This window comes from Gymnodraco acuticeps, unplaced genomic scaffold (assembly GCF_902827175.1).
Source record: "Gymnodraco acuticeps unplaced genomic scaffold, fGymAcu1.1, whole genome shotgun sequence".
NCBI classification, from domain to species: domain Eukaryota; kingdom Metazoa; phylum Chordata; class Actinopteri; order Perciformes; family Bathydraconidae; genus Gymnodraco; species Gymnodraco acuticeps.
The window spans coordinates 5,316,816-5,339,267 of NW_022990023.1; the positions used below are offsets into that span (position 1 = coordinate 5,316,816).

Consider the following 22,452-nt stretch of genomic DNA (forward strand, 5'->3'; position numbering starts at 1 on the left):
GGGTGAAAATGTACTTTTTAAATGGCTTTCAGAGTGTTCGATCAGTAAAAAGCATTTACTTTATTAGGTCAACAAAATGAGACAAACCTTTTGAACCGTGCCTTAACCAATGTTCAGATGTTTTGTTTTGAAAAAGTATGCAAGTTCACCAATATTCAGAAGCATAAAACACCCTTTGCATATTCAAACTTACATATTTAGAAAACTTGCGTTACAAAAAAAGAAAGCCCTTATGTAGGCTAAGAACTATGGAAGAATATTTAACCCTATTCTTCTGGTGTGTGTCCCCTTAACTCTTAATATATTCTCACAGAACATATAGTGGATTATAGGATCTGTGCAAAGACATTATAATTTTAGAACAGCGTTGTCCTTGCTACAAATATAACCTCTCCTGGGTACTGACTAACTTTGCTTCTCTAAATGATTAATCCACTGAGGGCTTGTCTGGCGGTTCGGTTAACCCCAGCGGACTCTTCCAGTTATTTTGGAAACTCTCTTCTCCCCTCGGTCTTCTCACCAGCGATGTGTTGACTCTCCTCTCGCAGCGGTCAGCCTCTTGTGACGGATGGCTTATTGATCCGAGGATCTGGACATTCCTCGCCTGTCCGGAGAACAAGAAGCTTTGTTTGAGCAAATCAGGTTTTCTTGAGAAGCCAAGAGGGAGGGATGGAAACAAAGGCCCTGAGCGTTTAGACGACCCGGAGCATGGAGAGGATCTCAGACCGGCCTCAGGACTTCTGGGAGCTGCAGGATCTGACTCTGGAGATCATTGAGATTACAGTTTGATCTTAAATTCAACGGGAAAAGATGGAGCAGTATCTGGAGCTTTGAAGAGTTTGAAGAGGGAGTATGGACACCTTGAGGAAAAACAAAAATCCATGGAAGCTTTATGAGACAGAAGTGACACACAGCAGGTTTTGGTGAGTTTTTATTTGGCTTATTCTTATGTATATGATGTTAGCAAATGTAACTGATCACTGTTTATTTAATGTCTCTATCCTGTAACCGCATACACACACATGCCTGTTTGACCTATTTGTATTTGATAGGCTGTATCTGTAATATTCCACAATAATATTATAACATTTCTATATTTTATCTTAATAATATCAAAAATATCTCCAAACTTTCCACCATTTTATGATCTCAAAGCAAAAAAGAAATCTGTAAAATGTGTGCTAGTTTCAATCTTTCACCCTTAACTGCCCACGTCTCCATCCTTCCATAACATTACAACAAGTTAAGAGAAGTCTTCTATAAAGTTGAACATTTCCATTTTATATGTTTTAGCTTCACATAGTTTCTCCACTCAGACAGATTTATTTCCCCTCTTCTCAGCTTCACCAATTCAACAGCCTCTAACACTCATTTTCAGCAAACTTAATACACTTTTATTACTTAATTGTTTTACGGTGTCATTAGCATTAGTGAGAAGTGTGTATAGAGTGTAGACGTGGAAAAAGCCTCACAATGCGTATAGTCGTCTCCCCGAGCAACAGGGCCACACAGGAGCTGCTGCTGGGGGGGGGGGGGGGGGGGGGGGGGGGGGGGGGAGAAACACATCTCCCCAAACTTAATTATTCCGAATTTTGCAACATTTACCAAGTGCACTCATTAACACCTTATATTCAATTTACACATTTCTTTACTCATTGTAGGCTTCAGTTTAGTGTGGTTCATATAAGACTTTAGAATGTGATTATATCTTATATATCTAAAAATATATCTTTGATCAGTAGTGTGTTGTCAGTGCTGCCACTTGGGAGTGCTGCATTCATTTGTACAGGGAGCCAGTAACAGTCAGACTGTCAGTGACTTGATTTAATAACAGTAACAAGCAGTCAAACCTACTAACATGAACTTAATAACTTACTAACAAGAACTTGGAACATTTTTGTGAGGCTTTGAGGCTTTACTTTAACTAATTATTACGTCCTGAACGTGTTTAACCAACTACACCTGCACACACATGAAGACGTGGTAGAATAAGTGCTTAGATATTTAACTTAAGTAAAACAAAAACTGTCCTGCATTTTGTTGAAATATACTTATTTTCTGTATATTTTAAAGGTGGGGTAGGTAATTCACTTCAGAAACACTTGTTGTTATATTCCATGGAATGCTCTTAACATCCCGATAGCAATGAATATATTAAATGCTTTGACATAAATACATAAATACAGTTCATCTGTGGAAGCCGTGGCGCTGTAAAAAGCACGACCAATCATCTGAGCCGGCTAAAGTAACTGGATGGCCTACCTGCCTGTCAGCCTTCCATCTCGTGCACAAAGTTATCTCGTGCCCTCATTGGTCATGTGTGCGTTCGTGTGTGTTGGAGGAGGGGCTCTGTAAGGAAGTCTGAAGGAAGGGGCAGATTTTTTTCGGCTGCGTACTTTCAAATTCTAGCGCACTCGAGCTGGTTTCTCCATTCTTACCTAATGTCCTGTACTTAAAGTACTCATGTTTTATTATGAATCCCATCTAAAAAATAACGTATATTATAGTGAACTATAATTAAGTAGATGTCATTTGTTACATCCCATCATTGATAAGAAGTAATGAAGTAAAAAAATCCAGACAAATAATATTTGACCTTTAAATTATAATTTTGCCGCAGTGATCCAGCCTGTGGAGTGAGTCCTCCAGAGAAACTGACCCCCGAACACCTGCAGCTCCTGAGAAATGCATTTACTCGTCAACAAGCTGAGGAACAGACACATGAAGAGAGGCCGAAAGGACGGAGCGTGAGGAGCAGAGGAAGAAATGAAGAGCGGGGAATGAAGTTAGAAAAGTTTCGGGAGGTTATGAGGTCTGTGGTGGGTCCAGATGTTGAGGACTCATGGGTCGAGAGGTTCTTCAGTGAGGTATAAAAATGTCTTATACTGATCAAAAAGACATCATTTAGGATGACTTCCAGATGATAATGCAGGTCTAACTGTTTCATTCCCAGGTAGACATCAGCTGTTCGGGGCAGGTGAGGTGGCAGCAGCTGTGCTCCTACCTGCTGCTGGAGTTCACTGAGAGAGAGAGAGCCTCCATCCCCAGAGCCGCTCTGCTGGACAAACAGCCGCTGATCAGACTCTGCTCCCACAACAAGGTGCAAGTCCACAGGACACTGATATCTGGGGAGAAGAGAAGGTGCATCTTTTAGGATGCTTCAATATTTAACAATTACACTGGAAGGCCAGATGGGGGCGCCAACATTAAGGTCACGTTCTTTTTAACAGATGCAAAGTAAAACAAATCTCCTTTTTACTTAGATGAAACGAGCTAGTTTATTACTTGGTTCCTGACACCAACCAAGTTAAATTACTCAATACAGGGGAAAGGGTTTCTCAAATAGGGGAAGACGATACCTATAGTTTCAGATTGTGATGTACAAATCTCTTTCGACTCCACTTTGAGCAATACGCAATTACTAACAAAGCACCAATATACTAACAAAGGACTGGCTTATCTAAAGCCAGTTGAGTAGCACTTGAAATGTTTTGGCTCTATGAAACCTGATGTACTTATATGATTCGGTTTTCTTCTACAGTAGTTTGTATCTTCTTGGTCGAATGCACTTATTCGCTTTCCAAGCGCCAGCTAAATGTATGTAATGTAATGATGTTTTAATTTTGAAAGGCCCTTACAAAAAACATGAATTCAACTGTTTACTTTCTTACTGTGTACTTCTTTAAAAAGGAAAACACTGTACTACTGTAGCCTGTACAATAAAACATTTTTTTAAAAACACTGTACTGCATATAGGCTATCTGACGAAGGTGTGTTACTGGATAGGTTGCCAATCTATATAAAAATTATAATGTATTAAACTATCAAGCATTGTGTAAGAATTGATGTTGCTTTGAGTCAGCTGCATGTGTTTTCTAGTCGGTTGTTAGCAAAACATTAGCTTGCTGTTTGTCTGTCAGCTGAGGGAGGACTTCTGAATTGTTTTTGTGACATATTAATTTGTGCCAGGTTACTTGACTGGCCTTTAACAAGTAAAATTGGTACAAGTATCAAACATATTCAGCAGTTTCTACAAATGATAGTGAATAAAAGAGCAAATGCTGCAACTAAGGCCGAAACATCTTCATTTGTAATGCACCAAAAGTTGACTGCAGCATCTGTGTGGGTGTTTCTGAGCTACATTTTCCAATATTATCCATATACTCTCTTCTGCATGTTGTTTTTCTAATAGTAAAACTTTCATTACTTAATTCCTCTGCAGCGGGAGCCAACAGTGCGCTTAGTCGCCGTCTCCCACCCTCCTCCGCTGCGCTACATTAGTGTCAGTAAAGGAGGTCAGATCAGTGTCTGGAGCAGCAGCCTCCACATCCTCAAGACGCTCGGGGTGAGACACATCATGGTACTTTCAAACTTTAAAACAACAACATTCATTTACAACACACTCAGACTTGTTCTATATTGACTCTAGCTTGCAGGAGACCCCACAGAGGAAGTGGCGAGCACGAGGAGGTTCAGGGGCTGGACCTCTGATGCCGTCTATATGGGAAACGTACACACGGTTGCCATAGCTACTGACTGCAGGGACTTGCACTTTATAAATGTCTCGACTGGCGCTGTGTTTCAGGACGCCCACCTTTTTGGTATACACATTCAAACATATTTAATTTATTTCTACTCAAACCGATAGATTCCTGCACTTTAACTTTATCTGCATATTTACGTATGAATGCTTGTTGGGTCATTCTACAGAAAAGGTGGAAGTGCTGTCACTTACTTTTGCAGACACCAAAATACATGACGTTGACCTAATACTCACATTCATTATATATGTTGAATAAATAGAGATTGTCTTTGCAATGGTACTAAATAAAAAATAAATAAAAAATGGTTTTATACGTAAATTGCAATTTATTTAAAATGTCAAGTTCAAGGAACTTCCTTGTCACTTTGATCATACATGGAAGTGGAGCCTATAGTTTTCATTTAAAAGATTTTTTTTTCAATAAATAAATCTAATTTATATTTACATAACATTACAAGCATTAAATATAACACTGAAATGGTAAGAAAAAAGGCAAATGATTATTAATAATATCAAATAAATGTCAGTCACCCAAAATTACGTCATTGGTGTTACTGCTACACAAAACGCTTTTATTTTTGAAGTAATGTACTTTTCTCTGTCTCCTGTAACAAGAGATCATTTGAGGCAGTGCAGTGGACAAAGACATAAGGAAAGTCAGATACTTCTTACTTTGTTTGTTAAAGGTGTCATTTTATCTTCAAATTTTACATGCGTCTTTCAAGTCTGTCATTAGTGTTACTCATTGCCCTAGGGGTGAACATTTGAATGGGAAAATGTTAAACGTTAAAGAGTTAAACGATTTTGATATTGACTGAAGCCATTTGGTTTGACACATGGCAGCCATTTTGTTAAAATGGTAGTGTTTTCTCCAAATTGTCACTGGTGTTACCGTCACTACTCTTCTTCCTGGTAACACGTAACACCAGTGACATTCCTATACAAATAAGCTTTGTATAAAGTATAACATTTTTAAAAAAAAATACTTTAAGCTCTACTTGTTGTGGATTCATCAAGTTAAGAGTTAGTTATTGCTATTTAACAGGTTTTAGATGTTTTTAGAAAGAATATATTTCAGCAGATTTGTATCACCCAGATTCCACCTTTTCTGTAGAATGTTGTCTCCTCCTGAATGTTGTACGTCTCTTGTTTGTTTTTGTGTGTTCGATGGCACCTTAAAAAAAGGAGTAGCTCTACTCATCTCATTGTACCTGTATAATGACAATAAAGGATTATATTCTACTTGATATTTAACATGTAACAACTCATTTTAGCCCAAAAATATCAGTATTTAAGTGTTTTTTTGTCTCATATGAAGGGTTTCGAAGTGTCCCGACGGCGCTCTGTTACTGGCATGATGCTCAGGTAAAACCGCACCTTAATGAGATATATTCACTCTAAATGCATAAACCCATTAATTGAACCTGTGTTGTTTTTCCTTCCCAGTCTCCAGAGCAACCCTCTCTGCTGCTCATGGGAGATGACAAAGGAGGAGTCCATCTCCTGTGGTTCCTGAATCCATCCAAAGGTCTTTTCAAGAGTCCTTCCAAGACAGAGAGCGGCCCACAGAGGATCTTCTTCCCAGTAAGATTGGCCCTGTGTACAATACAGCAGAAAGCAACGAGAAAAACACTTGTTGAAAACACTCCAATTTTACAAACCACACTCACAAAATGTGTGTGTTGAACACCTGCACGTTTGAAAGAACATCCATAACATTCATCTGTTTGCAACTCATATCAATATTCCAATTAATTGTATATAGACCATTCTGCACTATTTCTATTATATTCTATTTTATTTACTTGCACTATTATCTGTTTTTATTGTGTGGCACTGTCTGAGGAGCATGTGACCTAAGATTGTCATTGTGATAAGACTCATAACTACACTGTAGCTATGTACAAATCACAGTAAAAGCCTTGAATGTCCCTTTCGGTGTCTTTGGCAACACCTATGGTGACATGCGATAATTGCAGGTGTGTTTTTGTCTCTTTTTCTTTGGATTGCATGTTTCATTAACTGAAAACATAGCTTTACACTTTGTTTGTTCGGCCCTATTAACAGAAAACGTTACGCCTTTGTGCACAATTGCCATCATTCTGCTTAATTTGGGGTACTTACCACAGCTGGGTGATGGAAAAACACCTCAATAACTGAACACGGCTTGTACTTTATCAAGGAAATGTCACCAGAGACAACCAGTTCATATTACTGCAAATGAAATTGCTTTCATCAGAGCAATCACCATTATCTTTGCCTCATTTAAGCTCCTTACAGAAATCATTTCAACCCAAATCTGTGTGGGTGTTAACAAGCTACATTATTCCTATACTCTCTTCTACATGTTGTTTTTGTAAAAGTAAAACTTTCATTACTTAATTCCTCTGCAGCGGGAGACAGCAGTGCGTTCAGTTGATAATCACCATTTTCTTTGCCTCATTTCAAGCTCTTTAAAGAAATAATTTCAAGCAAAATCTTTGAGATGATTACTTGAAGCATCTGTTATCCACCTTGACAACAGGACCTCGGTGAACACAGCAGCATGGTGTCCTACCGTCACATCCCCAACGTCCACCAGGAGTCGATCACCAGAGTGATGTTCGAGCCCGGCACCAACGTCGTCATGACGTCATCAGAGAGTGACAACACCTCTGTAGTTTTTATGAACGTGACACTGAAGCAGGAGCCTTACATTTGGACATTTAAGCAGGTAACTGACATGTTTAATAATAGGAATACATGACATATTAGTTCATATTATTATTATTATTTCATTATATTATTATTAGTTCATATCATATTAGTTCACCTATTAGTTCATATCAATACGTATCATTTTGATGGGCCTTTTAGAAATGTAATGCTCACAAATTAACATTTAGATGGTAGGTTTTGTACATGTTATCCCTAAATATTTTACTTATAGTATATTATTGGTGTATTGTAGTATGTTTTTTTGCATCCTAAGTTTATTTCTAGACATTTATTCCCCTATGAAAAGTAGTGAGAGGAAATATCATGTGAAGAGCCAAAAGGCAGTGTAATAATTTCGGTTGTTATCCACTTTTGATGTGGTTTTGAGGTCATATGGAGGTCACAGTACTCCGGTCTGGGTGACCCTGACCTAACTCTGGGGGTTGAGTCTGACTTGCACTCCATTCAAATTGTTTATAAATCAACGAATTACCTATTTTGGCTAAAATCCAAATAGTACATAACTCATGCAAGGAATTATCCCTAGCTATTTTTATCTAGAGGCAAAAGTATTATTTTGTTTTTGCTTAGGTTGACTCCTGCCCCCCAAACAGAGGCAGACAGTGACTGTGGAAGAAAGAAGTCATGCTGGAGCACAAAACATTATTACACTGGGTGGGGATGCTTCCTGTTATTCACATTGGGTTTTTTTATGAGCACACTTATGTTATTCTCCAATTAACTGTCTGGACTTTTTAACAATGAAATCTCCACAGTTGTATTTACTAATTTATCCCCCAGTGTTATAAGTAAAGGGCAAAGTTTACTGTCTTAATTGCCTCTCAAATCCTCTTCTTCATGTCTCTTCTACATCAACATGTGTCCCCTCTGTGTAAAGACATTCTGAAAGTTTCTATAAAAAAGATTCTCTCTCTTTGTGTCCTGATCCATTTCTATAAAAACCTGTCTGAAAATGAGCTGATCAGATTTTGGCCACTTTATGATGTCATAACGATGTTTTGGCTTGTGTAACCATTAGCCAATCAGCAACCAAGGTAACCCCCCCACCTTATCACCTGAATCTCCTCCTAGAGCACCATTGTGTTCTTTGTAACCAAATGTCTCTCAGAGGGGCGTGGGGAGGGGCTCCTTATTTTCATCTAAAGTAACAGACAGAGAATCAGCACTTTGGAAACAGGGCTGAAACAGAGGGGATTATGGGTAATGCTGCAATGATCTGTTTGGTATTTGGAGCCAAACACTTCAGAGACATGTTCTGTATATATCTGACACCTATAATATATTGATGAAAAACTGTATAATAGGGGAACTTTAACACAGCAACATCTGTCTATCTGTCTCGTTCCAGGGAGCTAAATGTTTTGACTACGACGCGTCTCTGCAGCTGATGGTGACCGGAGGTTGTGACCGGGCGGTCAGACTGTGGACTCGTTTCATCACCTCGCGTCCCGTAGCTTCGCTGCTCGGTCACCGCACCGCCGTGCTGGATGTTAAAATCTACCAACCTGTGGGGCAGATCCTCAGCTACTCCAGAGATGCTGTGAGTGCTGCTAGATGTCAGATTTTCACAGCCAAGTTAAATGACAAAAACAATATTTATAGAACTAGAAAAGATGTCAGTGAAATTTACATTTAACTTTGTTTACAGTGAACTTTGGCAACTTCATTTCACTCAAAATACTGAAGGTGGGGAGAGAATCTTAAAGGTCCCATGTCATGGCCATTTCCACTGATCATAATTCCATTGTTGAGGTCTACTAGAATAGATTTATACTGTGCGTGTGCAATTTTCCAAACTCACATTGGTTTCGCATACAGCATCTCTGTAAAGTATGTGTATTCAGCAGTATTCACTCTCTCCACTAAACGGCTCGTTGCAGCTCTTGCCCCCCCCCCTCCCACGGATGACATCATGCGTACCCGGAAGAATCAAATGGACAATGACGTATCTCCAACGAGGCGTTTTGGGGAGGTATTTTCTGTGTTAGAGTTTTACTCCCTACATGGTGTACTTTGAGGGTTTTGACTCTGCACACCGTTTACATGCATAAAAACCTTCATAACACACAAGGGGACGGGTAATAACCGGAAAAGCATGACATGGGACCTTTAAAGTAAGAATGGAAAGATAAAGAAATTATTTAAGAGCCGTTATGTTATTTACACTATATTATCATATTGGTAATTAAAATGAAATAGTTTTTGTCTGTAAAACTGGTAATCTGCAACACCTCTGTATGAGTCATACAAAATGAATTTAAAATAGAAAACTGGCCTTCCAAATATTTCAAAAACCACTTAAATTGCTTTTTTTTCAATATGTCAATCGTATTGGTTTTTGTTTTGAATATCACAACAAAGCATCTTTATTGATTTTTCTTCTAGTTAATGTCTTTTTTCTTTGTCAGGAGCTGAGGGTTTGGGACATTTCCAGCCATCAGTGTCTGAAGAGCGTCGCCCTGCAGTTCCCCTGCCAGCAGCCGGGTCGAATCCCAGAACACGGAAACTTCCCCTTCCTGTTGCTGAGCCCCCCGCTCACTGAGCAGCCTCTCTTAGCGGTGGCATGCAAAGATTATCTAGCTGTGCTCAGTCTGTCTGAAAGAAGGAGAGGAGGGGGCGGATGGCTGACCGATGAAGGAAGGGAACCTGGACCAAATATTCAAAGTGGTCCCCCTCTCTCCTGTGCTCTGTACAACCCCACTTTGAGACAGGTGGCTACAGGACATGAAGACTCGTCTGTGTCTCTGTGGGACGTCGAGACGGGGAGGAGGCGGCTTCAGATCCTAAACGCTCATGGAGAAGAGGGGATCGCCCGCATGGCACTAGACTCCTCCCACAGAAGACTGGTCACTGGGGCGCGCAACGGCACCATTAAGGTTACACTCCACTTTTCACTATCAGTTTGTGCAAAAATACTGTGAATTTGATACAATAACGTGGTAGTGATGACATATTTTAGTAAGCCAACCCATATGTTAGCAGTGCAAGGGTGACTAAAAGATATGGGCTTTTTTGAATAGTTTAGAAAATAAGATTTGGGGCAAACACAAGTGATATTCACACTTGTTCAGAAAGTTAATATCTTCATAATAAATAAACACCTGTATATTAGTTGAAACATTAATGCAATCGCTGGATACAGAAAGCTTACGTTCAAGGTGGGGTATGTAATTTTGGAGAAACCAGCTCGAGTGCGCTAGAATTTGAAAATACACAACCGGAAAAAATCTGCCACTTCCTTACAGAGCCCCTTCTCCAACACACACGAACGTGCACATGACCAATGAGGGCACGAGATAAGTTTGTGCACAGATGGAAGGCTGACAGGCAGGTAGGCGCTAAAATGATTGGTTGTGCTTTTTACAGCGCTACGGCTTCCACAGATTACATTTCTTTATGTATTTATTGTCAAAGCATAATATATTCATTGCTATCGGGATGTTAAGAGCATTCCATGGATTATAACAAAAAGTGTTTCTGAAGTGAATTACCTACCCCACCTTTAAGCTATAAACCAAGAACATGACGATCTGTAAAGCCCACTAAGACAAGTGTTTTGTGACATTGGGCTGTATAAATTAAATCTGATTGGATTTGGTGAGGATCACTTGATGACTTCCTGTCACCTGCACTAAGCTAAAGGCGGCTAATGTTCAGCATGATAACGAGTAGTATTCTCATTTAGCCATTTGAGGGCAACCGACAATTTTAAGACGCGTAGGAACTTCTGACTATTATTTATATTTACTCAGTATTTACTAACATTAAAATCTCATAAGCACCTGTTCACAACCCACCCTCTTTTGGTAATCTAACCAAAAACCCATTCAAAAGACATTAACTGTGTGACGAGGGAACAGGAAGTGCAAATGCTAATTGATTTCCAGGTTCAGGAGTCATCTGGATGACCTCTATTCCGTGTCACCAACTCCACATGTGTATAAGGAACGCCTCATTCTTCAATCGGAATTTAATACGTTGACCGCAGACCAGGCTGCTGCACTTCTTCTTAAGGCTAGAAGTAATTATTACGAACAGGGTGACAAAGCTGGCAGATTACTGGCGCATCAATTACGACAGAATGTTGCCTCTTACCAGATTGAATCCAAACATTCTCGGACATTACGATCGATCCCCAAATAATTAATGATGAGTTTAGAGACTATTATACTTCGTTATACACATCTGAAACTAGCTCAGACACGCAGGATTTGGACAATTTGTTTACCACCCTCGAAGTCCCTTTGATACATCCTGATATGACTGAGGATTTGGAGAAGCCAGTAACTGCTGCTGAACTCTCTGTTGCTATTACATCGATGCAAGGCGGAAAATCTCCGGGGCCGGACGGTTATCCACTGGAATTTTACAAGAAGTTTCAACAGAAATTAGCCCCTGTTTTGATAGATATGTTTAGTGAATCGTTTAAAGGTGGGGTAGGTAAGTTTCAGAAACCGGCTCGAGATACACTTTTTGTTATATTCCACTTTTTGTTATATTCCATGGAATGCTCTTAACATCCCGATGGCAATGAATATCTTAAGCAATCCAATCCGTTTAGCCGGGCCGGCTAAACGGATTGGATTGCCGCCCTGTCTGTCAGCCTTCCATCTCGTGCACGCAAATGTATCTCGTGCCCTCATTGGGCGTGCCGTCATTGGGCGTGCATTGCGCGTTCATGTGTGTTGGAGGAGGTGCTCTGTAAGGAAGTCTGAAGGGAGGGGCGGATTCTTTTCGGCTGTGTACTTTCAAATTTTAGTGCACTCGAGCCGGTTTCTGAAACTTACCTACCCCACCTTTAATTCTACTAGTTTACCCCCAACGCTTAATCAGGCCTCTATTTCGCACATTTTAAAAAGGAATAAGGATCCCCTTGCATGCTCCTCCTACCGACCAATCAGCTTGTTAAATGTGGATTTTAAATTACTGTCTAAAATGCTCGCTTTACGTTTGGAAACTGTGTTACCAACCATTATCTCTCCTGATCAAACCGGCTTCATCAAAAATAGGCATTCATTTTTTAACTTAAGACGACTTTTTAACACTATTTACCAGCCTCCCGCAAATTCTGTACCTGAAGCTGTGATATCTTTAGATGCAGAAAAGGCATTTGATCGTGTCTGGAGGTATCTTTTTCATACCTTGGAGAAATGTGTCTTTGGAAAGAACTTTACCTCATTAGAGGTATTTTCAGAAATGGGGTAGAACAGAGAGCTTCTCTTTACGCGGATGACCTTCTTCTTTATGTCTCTAATTTATCTGTGTCTGTCCCTGCAGCTCTCTCTATCCTAAGCTCATTTGGTGCTGTATCCGGTTATAAACTCAATTTAAGTAAAAGCAAAATGCTCCCTTTAAATAGAGCGGCGCGTGAGTTCCCTCCACATCAGGGCTATTCAATTAGTTTGGAATGGGGCCGGTTGATGAAAATGATCCAAAGCAAGGGGCCGGGAATAAGATGGCTTGAAATATGAGCAATCATATTAAGAGCTTCAGATACAGTAAATACTACAACAGCATAGTGGGGTGCATATATTGTGTTTAATGAAATCAAACAACATAGCCCCAAGGCCTTTCTAGATCTAAATGGCAAGTTCAGAACTCAGCAGGCCTACATGTGAAGCTAATTCAACCATCGACATCATTTAATTTGATTTAATTTAGGTGAAATTATCTAATCATTAACGCAGAGATGCAATCAATGACAGGAGTTGTCACTACAGTAGGTGGGTTCGAAACCCGAGCCCGCAGAAGTTTTCAGGTAATGTCTTCCCCTCTATCTCTCAATGTAACACCCTCTCTGGAATAAAGGCACTCTGGCCCAAAACAAAAAAATATATATCTTAAAGAAAAAAAAAAGTAGATTACTTTTTAACATTATACTCAAAGGGCCAGTAAAGATCACCCCGGGGCCGGATTTGGCCCGCGGGCCGCCAATTGAATAGCCCTGCTCTACATAGTCTACCATTTAAAATTGCACTACACAGCTTCACTTACCTCGGGATCCAGGTGACCGATACATTTAAAGATCTTTATAAAGCAAATTTTGCCCCCCTTTTGTCCCGCGTACAGGAAGACTTCGACCGCTGATCAGTGTTAAATCTGTCTCTGGTTGCCCGAATTAACTCTATAAAGATTAATATACTCCCCAAATTTCTATATTTATTTCAATGTGTGCCCATTTTCCTCCCTCAAACTTTTTTCGCTTCCTGTAGTCCAGTATCTCTTTCAGCATTGGCTCACTCTCATTAAGACCCCTTCCTCTGCTTACACTAAAAATGTAATTGTCAAAGCAACCTTGAACATTTGGAATCAGTTCAGACGTTTCTTTGATCTCCAAACATACTCTACACTAGCCCCTTTAACTGCAAACCATGTTTTTCCTCCATCCTTAGTAGATGGCGCATTTACTATTTGGTTTAACCAAGGCATTAAAACATTCAAAGACCTTTATGTTGACAACACATTTGCCTCTTTCCAACAGTTATCAGATACATTTGCACTACCTAGGCAACATTTCTTCAGGTATCTACAGATTTGCAGTTTTGTTAAGAATAGATTTCATCAGTTTCCTAATCACCCAACTGATTCGCCGCTAGACACACTCCTTAGGCCGTTACCTACTCTGAAGGGAATGATGACGTGTGTTTACGCTCAGATTTATTCTCTTCGTTTGGTTACCCTGAACTCCATTACATCTCTTTGGGAAACAGATCTTGGGGAGGAGATTTCAGAAGAAGAAAAAGCCCTTGCTAATGTACACAAATCTTCTATTTGTGCTAGACATGGACTGATTCAGTGCAAAGTAGAACATCGCACACACTTCACTAAGCTCAGGCTCTCTAAAATATATAAGGAAGTGGACCCAACTTGTGACAGATGTAGCCAAGCACCGGCGAGTCACGCACACATGTTCTGGTCTTGTCCGGTCTTACACTCTTATTGGACCGACATCTTTAGATCACTGTCAGAAATCACAGGAAAACCGGTCGCTCCTAATGCCATGACCGCACTGTTTGGTGTAACCCATAGGTGTAACCCCACCCACATGGCTACTCTCTTCTCTGGAGACAGCCTTCATAGCCTTTGTTACCTTACTAGCCAGACGCCTGATATTGCTCATGTGGAAGTCTCCAACATCCCCTTCACACACCTCGTGGTTAAAAGAAGTCCTAAATTCAGCCAAACTCGAGAAAATAAGGTGCATACTGAGGGGCTCCTTGGGGAAATTCCACAAGATGTGGAACCCCTTCTACAGGTATATACGGGAGCTGGACATGCCGGATGTCTCTGTACAATAGGGTGGTGGATCTGCGGTGTTAAACTGTGATTAGTGGGCGGCTGACTGACCAACAAGTGCTGTGTTTTTATTTTATTTGATATATTTGGTCTTTTTGTTCCATTAATACACATTATTTGATCTCTACCTTTGCATTATGGTATTAATAATGGACTTAGACTCAGAGCCTTTAGATTCTGACTTTGTTTTTGTTTTTTTGTCCTGTCGCAGTCCATTTTTTGTTTTATTTATTTATTTTTTGTTTTGTCTTTGTTTTTTATCCTGTCGGACTCAAATCACACTGTTGTCATCCTAACTTGTTTGCCAACTGCTATTGCGTTGTCTGTCTGGCTGTTTGTTGATAAAAAAACTTTTTAAAAAAAAGGAATGAAATGAAGGAAACGAGTCATTATAAGAGCATACAAAGAGTTTGTTAATTTGCAGGTGTGGAACTTACTTAACGGCCTGAACTTGCACAAACTGGAGCCCGTCGACACCTCCGAAGTCACCGGGTTGACCTGTCTCCATGACAACCAGCTGTTGGCTGTGGGATGGAGCCGACGGGTCGCTCAGTACGACGTCGCAGCTGCAAAGGTACAATTTAAAGATGATTACAATTTGATAATCAACCACTTTTTAAACTAGGGTGAAAAATGTTCCACTGCTATGTCTGATATGTTTAATGAAAGACAATATAGAAAGATATCTAGAAATATGACATGAATTTGAAACACATCATATTGCTTGTTGGCAGTCTTATTCCTCCTGCTATTTTTGGCCCATTGCTGCAAGGAGGCTTGGATTTCAAAAGTGAAGTAAGTGTGTTTTGGACTAAATACCAGACACAAACAAAATAAAACAAAAATGCAGACATTCTTACATTTTTATCGTGCATATCTGCTGGGGACTTATCTGCTGGGACACAGGGGACTTGACATAACGTCAACATAGGCCGACCTGGGAGTGAGGATGTGTTGTCTGGGGAGTATGCTCTTCTTTGCACTGCCAAGTGAAACGGCAAATTCTAGCATTAAATCCATTAACAAAGCACATAACCTAATAACCAAAAAGCTTGACTCAATCAAGATGTCTTATCCTTCACACTTAAGCTCGGCCACAAGTTCTTCCCCAGATGTGGAGGATGAATCCCACACAAACAGCTGTCAGTGACTAATCTGATAACGTCTTAAAACACTGCTTGAGCTTAAGTTCTTTAAATCAGCCTAGAGTAGAAGTAATATTTGATTAAATCCAATAGATATGTTGTTAAATCTGTAATACCTTTAAAAACAGACCTCTTGAGTCTTTTCTTGGAAGTAAAGATGTCTAAAACACCACATGCTCGGACCCCCTGGTTTGAAGAATTAAAGTTTAAGCATTGCCAGTGCCAGTATAAACACACATATGAATCGCTGTATGTTATAAAGAAGTCTGAATGTGCATATTTTGGCACCTCAAATCCTTGTGTTACATTTGACTTCACCTTTAAGCAACATCTGTCTGCGGTTAAGAACAGTAGTAACATTCAGTCCTCAAGCTTTTCCAGCAAATTCTCCGTGCTGTTTTCCCCCCACTCCCTCATAATGTTTCGCTTTGTAAAGCTCCATGTTTCAGCAGAGGCGGGTTTACAATGTTTTTTTAAGAGTAAATGATATCAGCGAATTATGTTGTAAATTACCCTGCATGCACCTGGGGAGATTACAGACATGTGTGCCATGCGAGACATCTGCAGCTGTATTCCTCTGAAGTTTACCATGCTGAGCCTCCAGATTCATTTTGAAGAGCTGAGCTCACTGTAGCCCAGAGGTGTAAACAAAATCAGTAAAGCAGAGAGGATGGAGCTGCTTTCCACAAGGCAACACAAATAATTAGATGTTGTTTCAGACCGTTTGTAAACTGTCACACGGTGGGAAGCCATGTGCAGAGAGTTTCACAATGTCAGGCAACAAGTTCACCCACACAGTGAAAGCCTGGAGAGAGCATTGTACTTTTTGTTTTCTGAGAAACTTTTTCTATTTTAGCACAACAACAACAACTGCAGCTTTTTCAACCTGAAAACTGCACACAAATGAAACACCAGTGCACCCATGACCACATTGTATTCAAATCTGTGGTTGGCAGGTGTTTTTTGGGCATCATTGGGCAGAAGATCCAGAATATTTCAGCATATAATTCAATTCATCTGAGAGAAGAGTACTTCCTTTTGCCTCAGTTTACAGCTTTTGATGAAAAGCCAATAATATCAATCAAGAAAAAGGCGTTCTATTGGCTCTTCTACACATGCATGCAAGTGTGTCCTTTCAGATAAGGAAAAGCCTAATCAAATCGTGCAGTAAAATGAGCTATTCCACCATTGGAAAACATCTGCCTACATTTCAAAGCAGGAAAGACAGACTTATCAAACAAAGATTCTGACAGTTAAAAGTAAAAACAAGGTCAATATTGGTGTTAAAACTTTAACCGTCTGCCAACCGTAGCGGCTTAGCTTGTGTTTAATATTTACATGTCTATATTTACCTCACATATAGGATTTGTATGTAAGAGCAGACATGTCGTGGAAGTCCAGCGGTGTCCACAAATCTGACATCCTGGCTGTGAGTCAGTGCTCTCCTCTGGGGGTCATCGCCACAGGAAGCTATGATGGAGAGGTCATTATCTGGAGGCTGGAGACACAGGGGCCGGTGCTCCGCCTGCAGAGACCCACACAGGCAGGGTGAGAAAACACAACGGTGATGTAAAGATAGCAAAAGCTGTAGTCACTGGTGGAACGCAGCAGATCGCAATCACTCAAGAACTGCACGTAAATACATGTTTGAGGTGCTTGTACTTTGCATTTCCATTGTATGTTACCTTATACTTCCCTACAGATCAGAGGAAATGATTCTGCTGCTTAAAAAAAAACATAAATACGCTTAAAGATTAAACAAACATGGCTCCAAAAATGTGTGACCTCTTTACATAGGGGTCTAGTTGGGGCTCTTCATCACATTCAAAAGGTAGCATAATGCAATATCTCCCATATGAAGCAAAGGTCAGGAGAAAAGGCAAACATGAAAAATACAAATCATGTAGCAGACATTTGTTTTTTCATCTTCTTTCTCTAACCATTAATCTCACTTCTCTAGTCTGGGGGAAACATTTTTTGTGTCAAAAGCCCTTCGTCATCACTGGTCCATTGTTGTGGCCCTTTTGTTTATTTCTCTGCTTATACACATCTAGAGCGGCGCCCCCTGTGGACGGCCTGCTGTTCCTGCAGCACCGAGCCGGCAACAGGAAGTTGAGAAACCGAGGCGTCCTGGTGTCATCGCAGGCCGGCTGTCTCTGCTTCTGGAGCATCACCGGACAGACACACACCTATGGTGAGGGGGGAACACGGAGGTATGATGAATCTAGGTGCAAAAAGTTCATGAAGTTAGAATACAACTCTCACAGCAGGACAGAGGTTGATGCACCAGAGCAGTTGACAAGCAGCTGTCAGGTTGAATGCTCCTCCTGTGAGATGGATTCACGAACAGACAGAGAAGTGGCAGTCAGGCTGAACTGTGGTCGGCCGCCTCTACCATTCCTGCCAGCCCTCAACTATTCTTCTTTCCAGGGCCCGTCTGTGTTTAGTGGTCGGGGACTCATGAACTGTGAGAGAGGTGTGTGTGTGTGTGTGTGTGTGTGTGTGTTGTGTGTGTGTGTGTGTGTGTGTGTGTGTGTGTGTGTGTGTGTGTGTGTGTGTGTGTGTGTGTGTGTGTGTGTGTGTGTGTGTGTCTCCAGAGAGGATTTTGAGAGTGTGACATAATTGGGAGATGTGTGACATAACATTCAAGGGTAGTAATTTGTCTCAGAAGTATATTTGTCATTGAAGTCAAGATAGTATTATCTTACAAACTGAAAACTCCTCAGCTCTGTAAAGTGTTTGCAGTCCACATATTTGATATATATTTACAATAAGAAGTATTTTATTCTACTGTACCGTATTTAATTTTACATTTTAATTTTACATTTTTACCAGAGCAACTTGCACAACTTACTTTTTCTCTCACAATTGTATGTCTTTATTTTCTTCTTAAATGGATTGTTTGTTGCTCTGCTGGAGAAGCCTTGGACTTTTCATTGCCAACAGCTGCAGCTATTGTGCAAATGACAATAAAGCCTTTGCAGCTTGAACCTTGTATTTCTGAAACTGGCACAAACCTGAGTAGCTAGATTGACTTGCAGGCAACTTCCTCCATGTAGACTTTCAAGAAAACAAACAACAGCAGACTGTAGTTAGAACCCTTTAGATTTAACATTTCATTTTCTTACCTTCTGATTTCAGGCCAGTTTTATTCTCCAGAGCAGCCTGGTGAGCGTGTTTTGAGCCTGAGCTCAGATCAGCCTCAAAACACCATCCTGGTCTCTGGAGATACAACCGGCTGGCTTCAGATCTGGGACATCAGTGACTATGGACTGGACGTCCAACATGATGAGAGTGTAAGTTGGAGTCAATCAAATAAAAAGTGTGTAATGTACGGTAAATCCGCCTTTACCTGAGATGTTCTCTTTACTCACAGCCAGTGTGTGAGCGGCCTCCTCTGCTGCAGCGATGGAGAGCTCATGAGAGAGCGATAGTGAGCGTGGACGTCCTCGAGGTGTCCGGCAGGTTGTTCGTCCTCACAGCCTCGAGTGATGGCTCTGCTGGACTGTGGACAAAGGAGGGAGATCATGTGGGTTTCTTCGGACAGGAGGTTATGTGGGATATCTCAGAGCCAGAAACTTATCAAAGGTGAGGCTAATGAGCTTGTAATAGCTCACATGTGAAATAATGTGAAGATGTACCAAATCGTATTCAAATTGGTTTTTGGGCATCGTTGGCGAAAAAGTTCCATAATAATATTTAAGCATAAAATGCATTGGGTCTGAGAGGAGACTAGATTTCTGCATCTCTTGCCTCTGTGTACAGCTTTTGAAAATCTAGCCTGTGATGGAAAACCATTCACACTTGTGGTGGGAATTTGGATAGAGAATCAAACCATTCAGCTGTCTTTGTCGTATTTGATTTCTTGCAAGAAAGTTCAGTCAGTCATACAGAGTGAAAAGACGAAGAGTAGAGTTTGGGTTGCATATTTAAACACAGAGAGAGGAGAAAGGGAGCGGTTGAGCCTGGTGATAATGAAAGGAGCATTCTGGAAGTTTAGGGAGGTAGAGAGGCCATATCAGGATGTTCTCAGTTCACCTGAGTTGAAGGTCACTGTTGGTGCACATAGACTGTAACTAACACTGCAACAAATGTTCTTAATAAGGAATTTTCCCAAGCTTAGCAAAGAAGTGAAAGTAGTAAATATAGATAAACATTAGCAAATAAGAATCACACAATGATATTATTAAAGTAAGTAAGTGAGTATAACGTTTTTATTACACACAACAAAAGTGTTCCATTGGACACAAGTGCATGTCCCTTCAGATGAGGAAAATCCTGCAGCAAAAACACCTTCAATATTGGCCATTGTTGCTAATAGTTTAGCCATCTGCTAACCGTAGCGGCTGAGCTTCAGCCTTCACGCTTCCATGTCTGAGGGCATGAATGCTTAAAATACAAGGGTAAAATGAGTCAACATGCTGCTTGTGAAGCATATTGAATCATACATTCCAAATGTTGAGGATAACGAGTGTAAACGTGGCAGCCTTTTTGGGGATTTTAGTATAAAATTGGTGGAGTCAACAGGAGAGTCCAACAAAGTAAATTATGTCAACAGGGAATGGTTAATTCAAAATCTAATATAGACGGAATATGTCATGGGTGAGTGCTTCCTTCAAAAGAAAGTTCCCTTGTTGTTTCCACAGGAGTTTGAGTTTTTAATAGGAACTCCAGTTTGGTTAAAGATCATAAACTCTGGCTTGGCCCAGGCCCTTTGCTGTGTGCTTGAATGTATTTCTGTCACATCTTGGGTAAAATGATGTATAAAGGAAAGAACTCTCTGAAATAACTTACATCAAGACATGAAAGCAGTGCACTAAAGTGAAAGACTGAGTTAGCACATTATATAGCACGCTTATATACATTTTGTGGTTTGGGGTCTAAGAGGCAATTATGTTGTTTGCATTAACTTCTCTTTTTACTCTCTGTGGCTTCTGATTGGTCGACCATCCAAAGAGCACTAGAAAACATTTCAATGTTTCTGCAGTAGCTCTTCCACAAGTGTTTTATAACTCTCCCACCTATTTTTATAATGCATCAAAGAATTCCACATAAGAATAATTGCCCGAGAGGTTTTCTCAGGACATTTAGTTTTAAACTCATTTTGCCACAAAAGTCTCAAACCGTCAGATGTTTTTTGAACAGCTATTCAGAGAAAAATGTAATATGTTGAAATTACCGTCAGTAGGGTTTTATTTACCCAGAAACTAAGTCCACACACACACACACACACACACACACACACACACACACACACACACACACACACACACACACACAGAACACAGAACACAGAGTACCCAAGTGCGGGCCAGTTTAACCACAGAAATGGGAAACAGCAAATGTTCTGGTTTAAATCAACACACTTCAACACTCATACAGGTATCAAGACAAAAATATGATCCAGCAATGAGCACTGATCCGTTCTAGTTCAGTGTCACGGACAAGATTGGGAAACCTGTGCAATCTACAGTAAACAGCTGTGTGTTGACAGGTCAAATAATGATATCTCTTTGTTGACATTCATAGAAAGGCTCAAAGAAAACTGAAAGAAGACACAGAGGACAGGACTGAGAGTGACGAAATGGGGCTCAAAGGTCAAGTACCTGGACACGCCTTCAGGGATCGAGCATCACAGGAGGAATGCTACTCTGAAAGTAATCTATCGGTGCAAACAGATGTTTAGAAATGCTGCACGCACACGCACACACACACACACACACACACACACACACGCACACGCACACACACACACACACACACGTCCTTTCCCTGACCCAAATATCCAGTCCCATTTGGCTCTGCAATGGGAATGTCACTTTCCAGTAATTACCACTATTGCTAGAATCCCTCTACACGAGTATGTGTGTCTATAGAAAGTAGTTGTAAATGTACAGGTCAGGAGGTTCTTCCAAGCTAATTAAACCTGATACTCTGATTATTTCATGTCCAATTTCTCCGCGTTATGGAGAGAAAAGTCAGAGCATTCCTCACATTCTCCTCCTCTGAAGTCAAGCTCTCAGCTCGGGAACATGTGGGCAATGTTCGGCTCCAGAGACGAAAGCCAGATTATAAAAAATCGAATTAAGCGCACGCATGCTCAAGGTTCGTATGTGTGTGTTTGTGCAAAAACATTGCCTACATTTTCCCTTCACTGTCTCTCCATTACTCAGAAGTTGCCAAAATAAGCGATTAGCTGTGCTCTCTCTGCAACCACACCCAGGCAGAAACAGTTACGTACACACTCACACACACACACGGACACACACACGGGGACACACACACACTAACTAACGTTGTCTCCTGTCATCCACTGTAGCTTCACCCACCAGCCTGGCAGAGAATGACCACAAGCCTCCTCAGCAACCCATGGTAACCTGCAAACACACAATCAGCAGCCGATGAGTGTAAACACTTGTCAATCCCATCTCAATGGCCTTCTTTGCTTCGATCCACCAATGCATCCAACCATCAAATGTGTGTGTCAGTATCTGTGCAAGAACTTCTGCCAGGCGGTAGCTTCGTGCCACATGAGGAGACGTGACGGATCACTGTTGATTGGCTGTTTTTGTCCCTGTCAGACTCTGGCCCTGCATTAGACAGATTTGCGGATTACGGGGTAATTTTCCTTCCCTACTAAAGTACCTATCTGTATGTTCTAACAGACTGCACAAACAAATCATCTATAATTATATTTTTATGGCACTTCTACTGTATGTTCTCAAATAAAGTTTGACATTTCGCAAAAAG

General features: G+C 40.6%; 1 protein-coding gene across 4 annotated transcripts; it reads left to right on the plus strand.

Annotated features, from left to right (window-relative positions):
* The first annotated feature begins 540 nt into the window (after window positions 1-540).
* LOC117544829 (WD repeat-containing protein 49) lies at window positions 541-22,452 on the plus strand. 4 transcript variants are annotated; one of them, XM_034214289.1, is made up of 17 exons: window positions 547-923; window positions 2,621-2,867; window positions 2,954-3,100; window positions 4,223-4,345; window positions 4,430-4,601; window positions 5,862-5,908; window positions 5,990-6,127; window positions 7,068-7,256; window positions 8,610-8,801; window positions 9,670-10,137; window positions 14,982-15,131; window positions 17,066-17,250; window positions 17,757-17,896; window positions 18,844-18,998; window positions 19,079-19,290; window positions 21,232-21,359; window positions 22,022-22,452. In XM_034214289.1, exons 1-17 carry the CDS (start codon window positions 853-855, stop codon window positions 22,105-22,107), a joined length of 2,850 nt encoding a protein of 949 aa, XP_034070180.1. In that variant the 5' UTR covers window positions 547-852; the 3' UTR covers window positions 22,108-22,452. The 4 variants fall into 4 exon arrangements, 2 of the variants coding, with proteins under 2 accessions (XP_034070181.1, XP_034070180.1); XR_004568727.1 differs by lacking the exon at window positions 22,022-22,452 and having other exon boundaries at window positions 542-923; window positions 19,083-19,290; XM_034214290.1 differs by lacking the exons at window positions 21,232-21,359; window positions 22,022-22,452 and having other exon boundaries at window positions 543-923; window positions 19,079-19,294.

Excerpts from the sequence above, each read along its gene's own strand:
- LOC117544829 (XM_034214289.1), top strand. The coding sequence starts at position 853 with ATGGACACCTTGAGGAAAAACAAAAATCCATGGAAGCTTTATGAGACA. Across the intron at positions 924-2,620 it reads GTGACACACAGCAGGTTTTG|TGATCCAGCCTGTGGAGTGA; the intron begins GTGAGTTTTTAT and ends ATTTTGCCGCAG. Across the intron at positions 4,602-5,861 it reads TCAGGACGCCCACCTTTTTG|GGTTTCGAAGTGTCCCGACG; the intron begins GTATACACATTC and ends TCTCATATGAAG.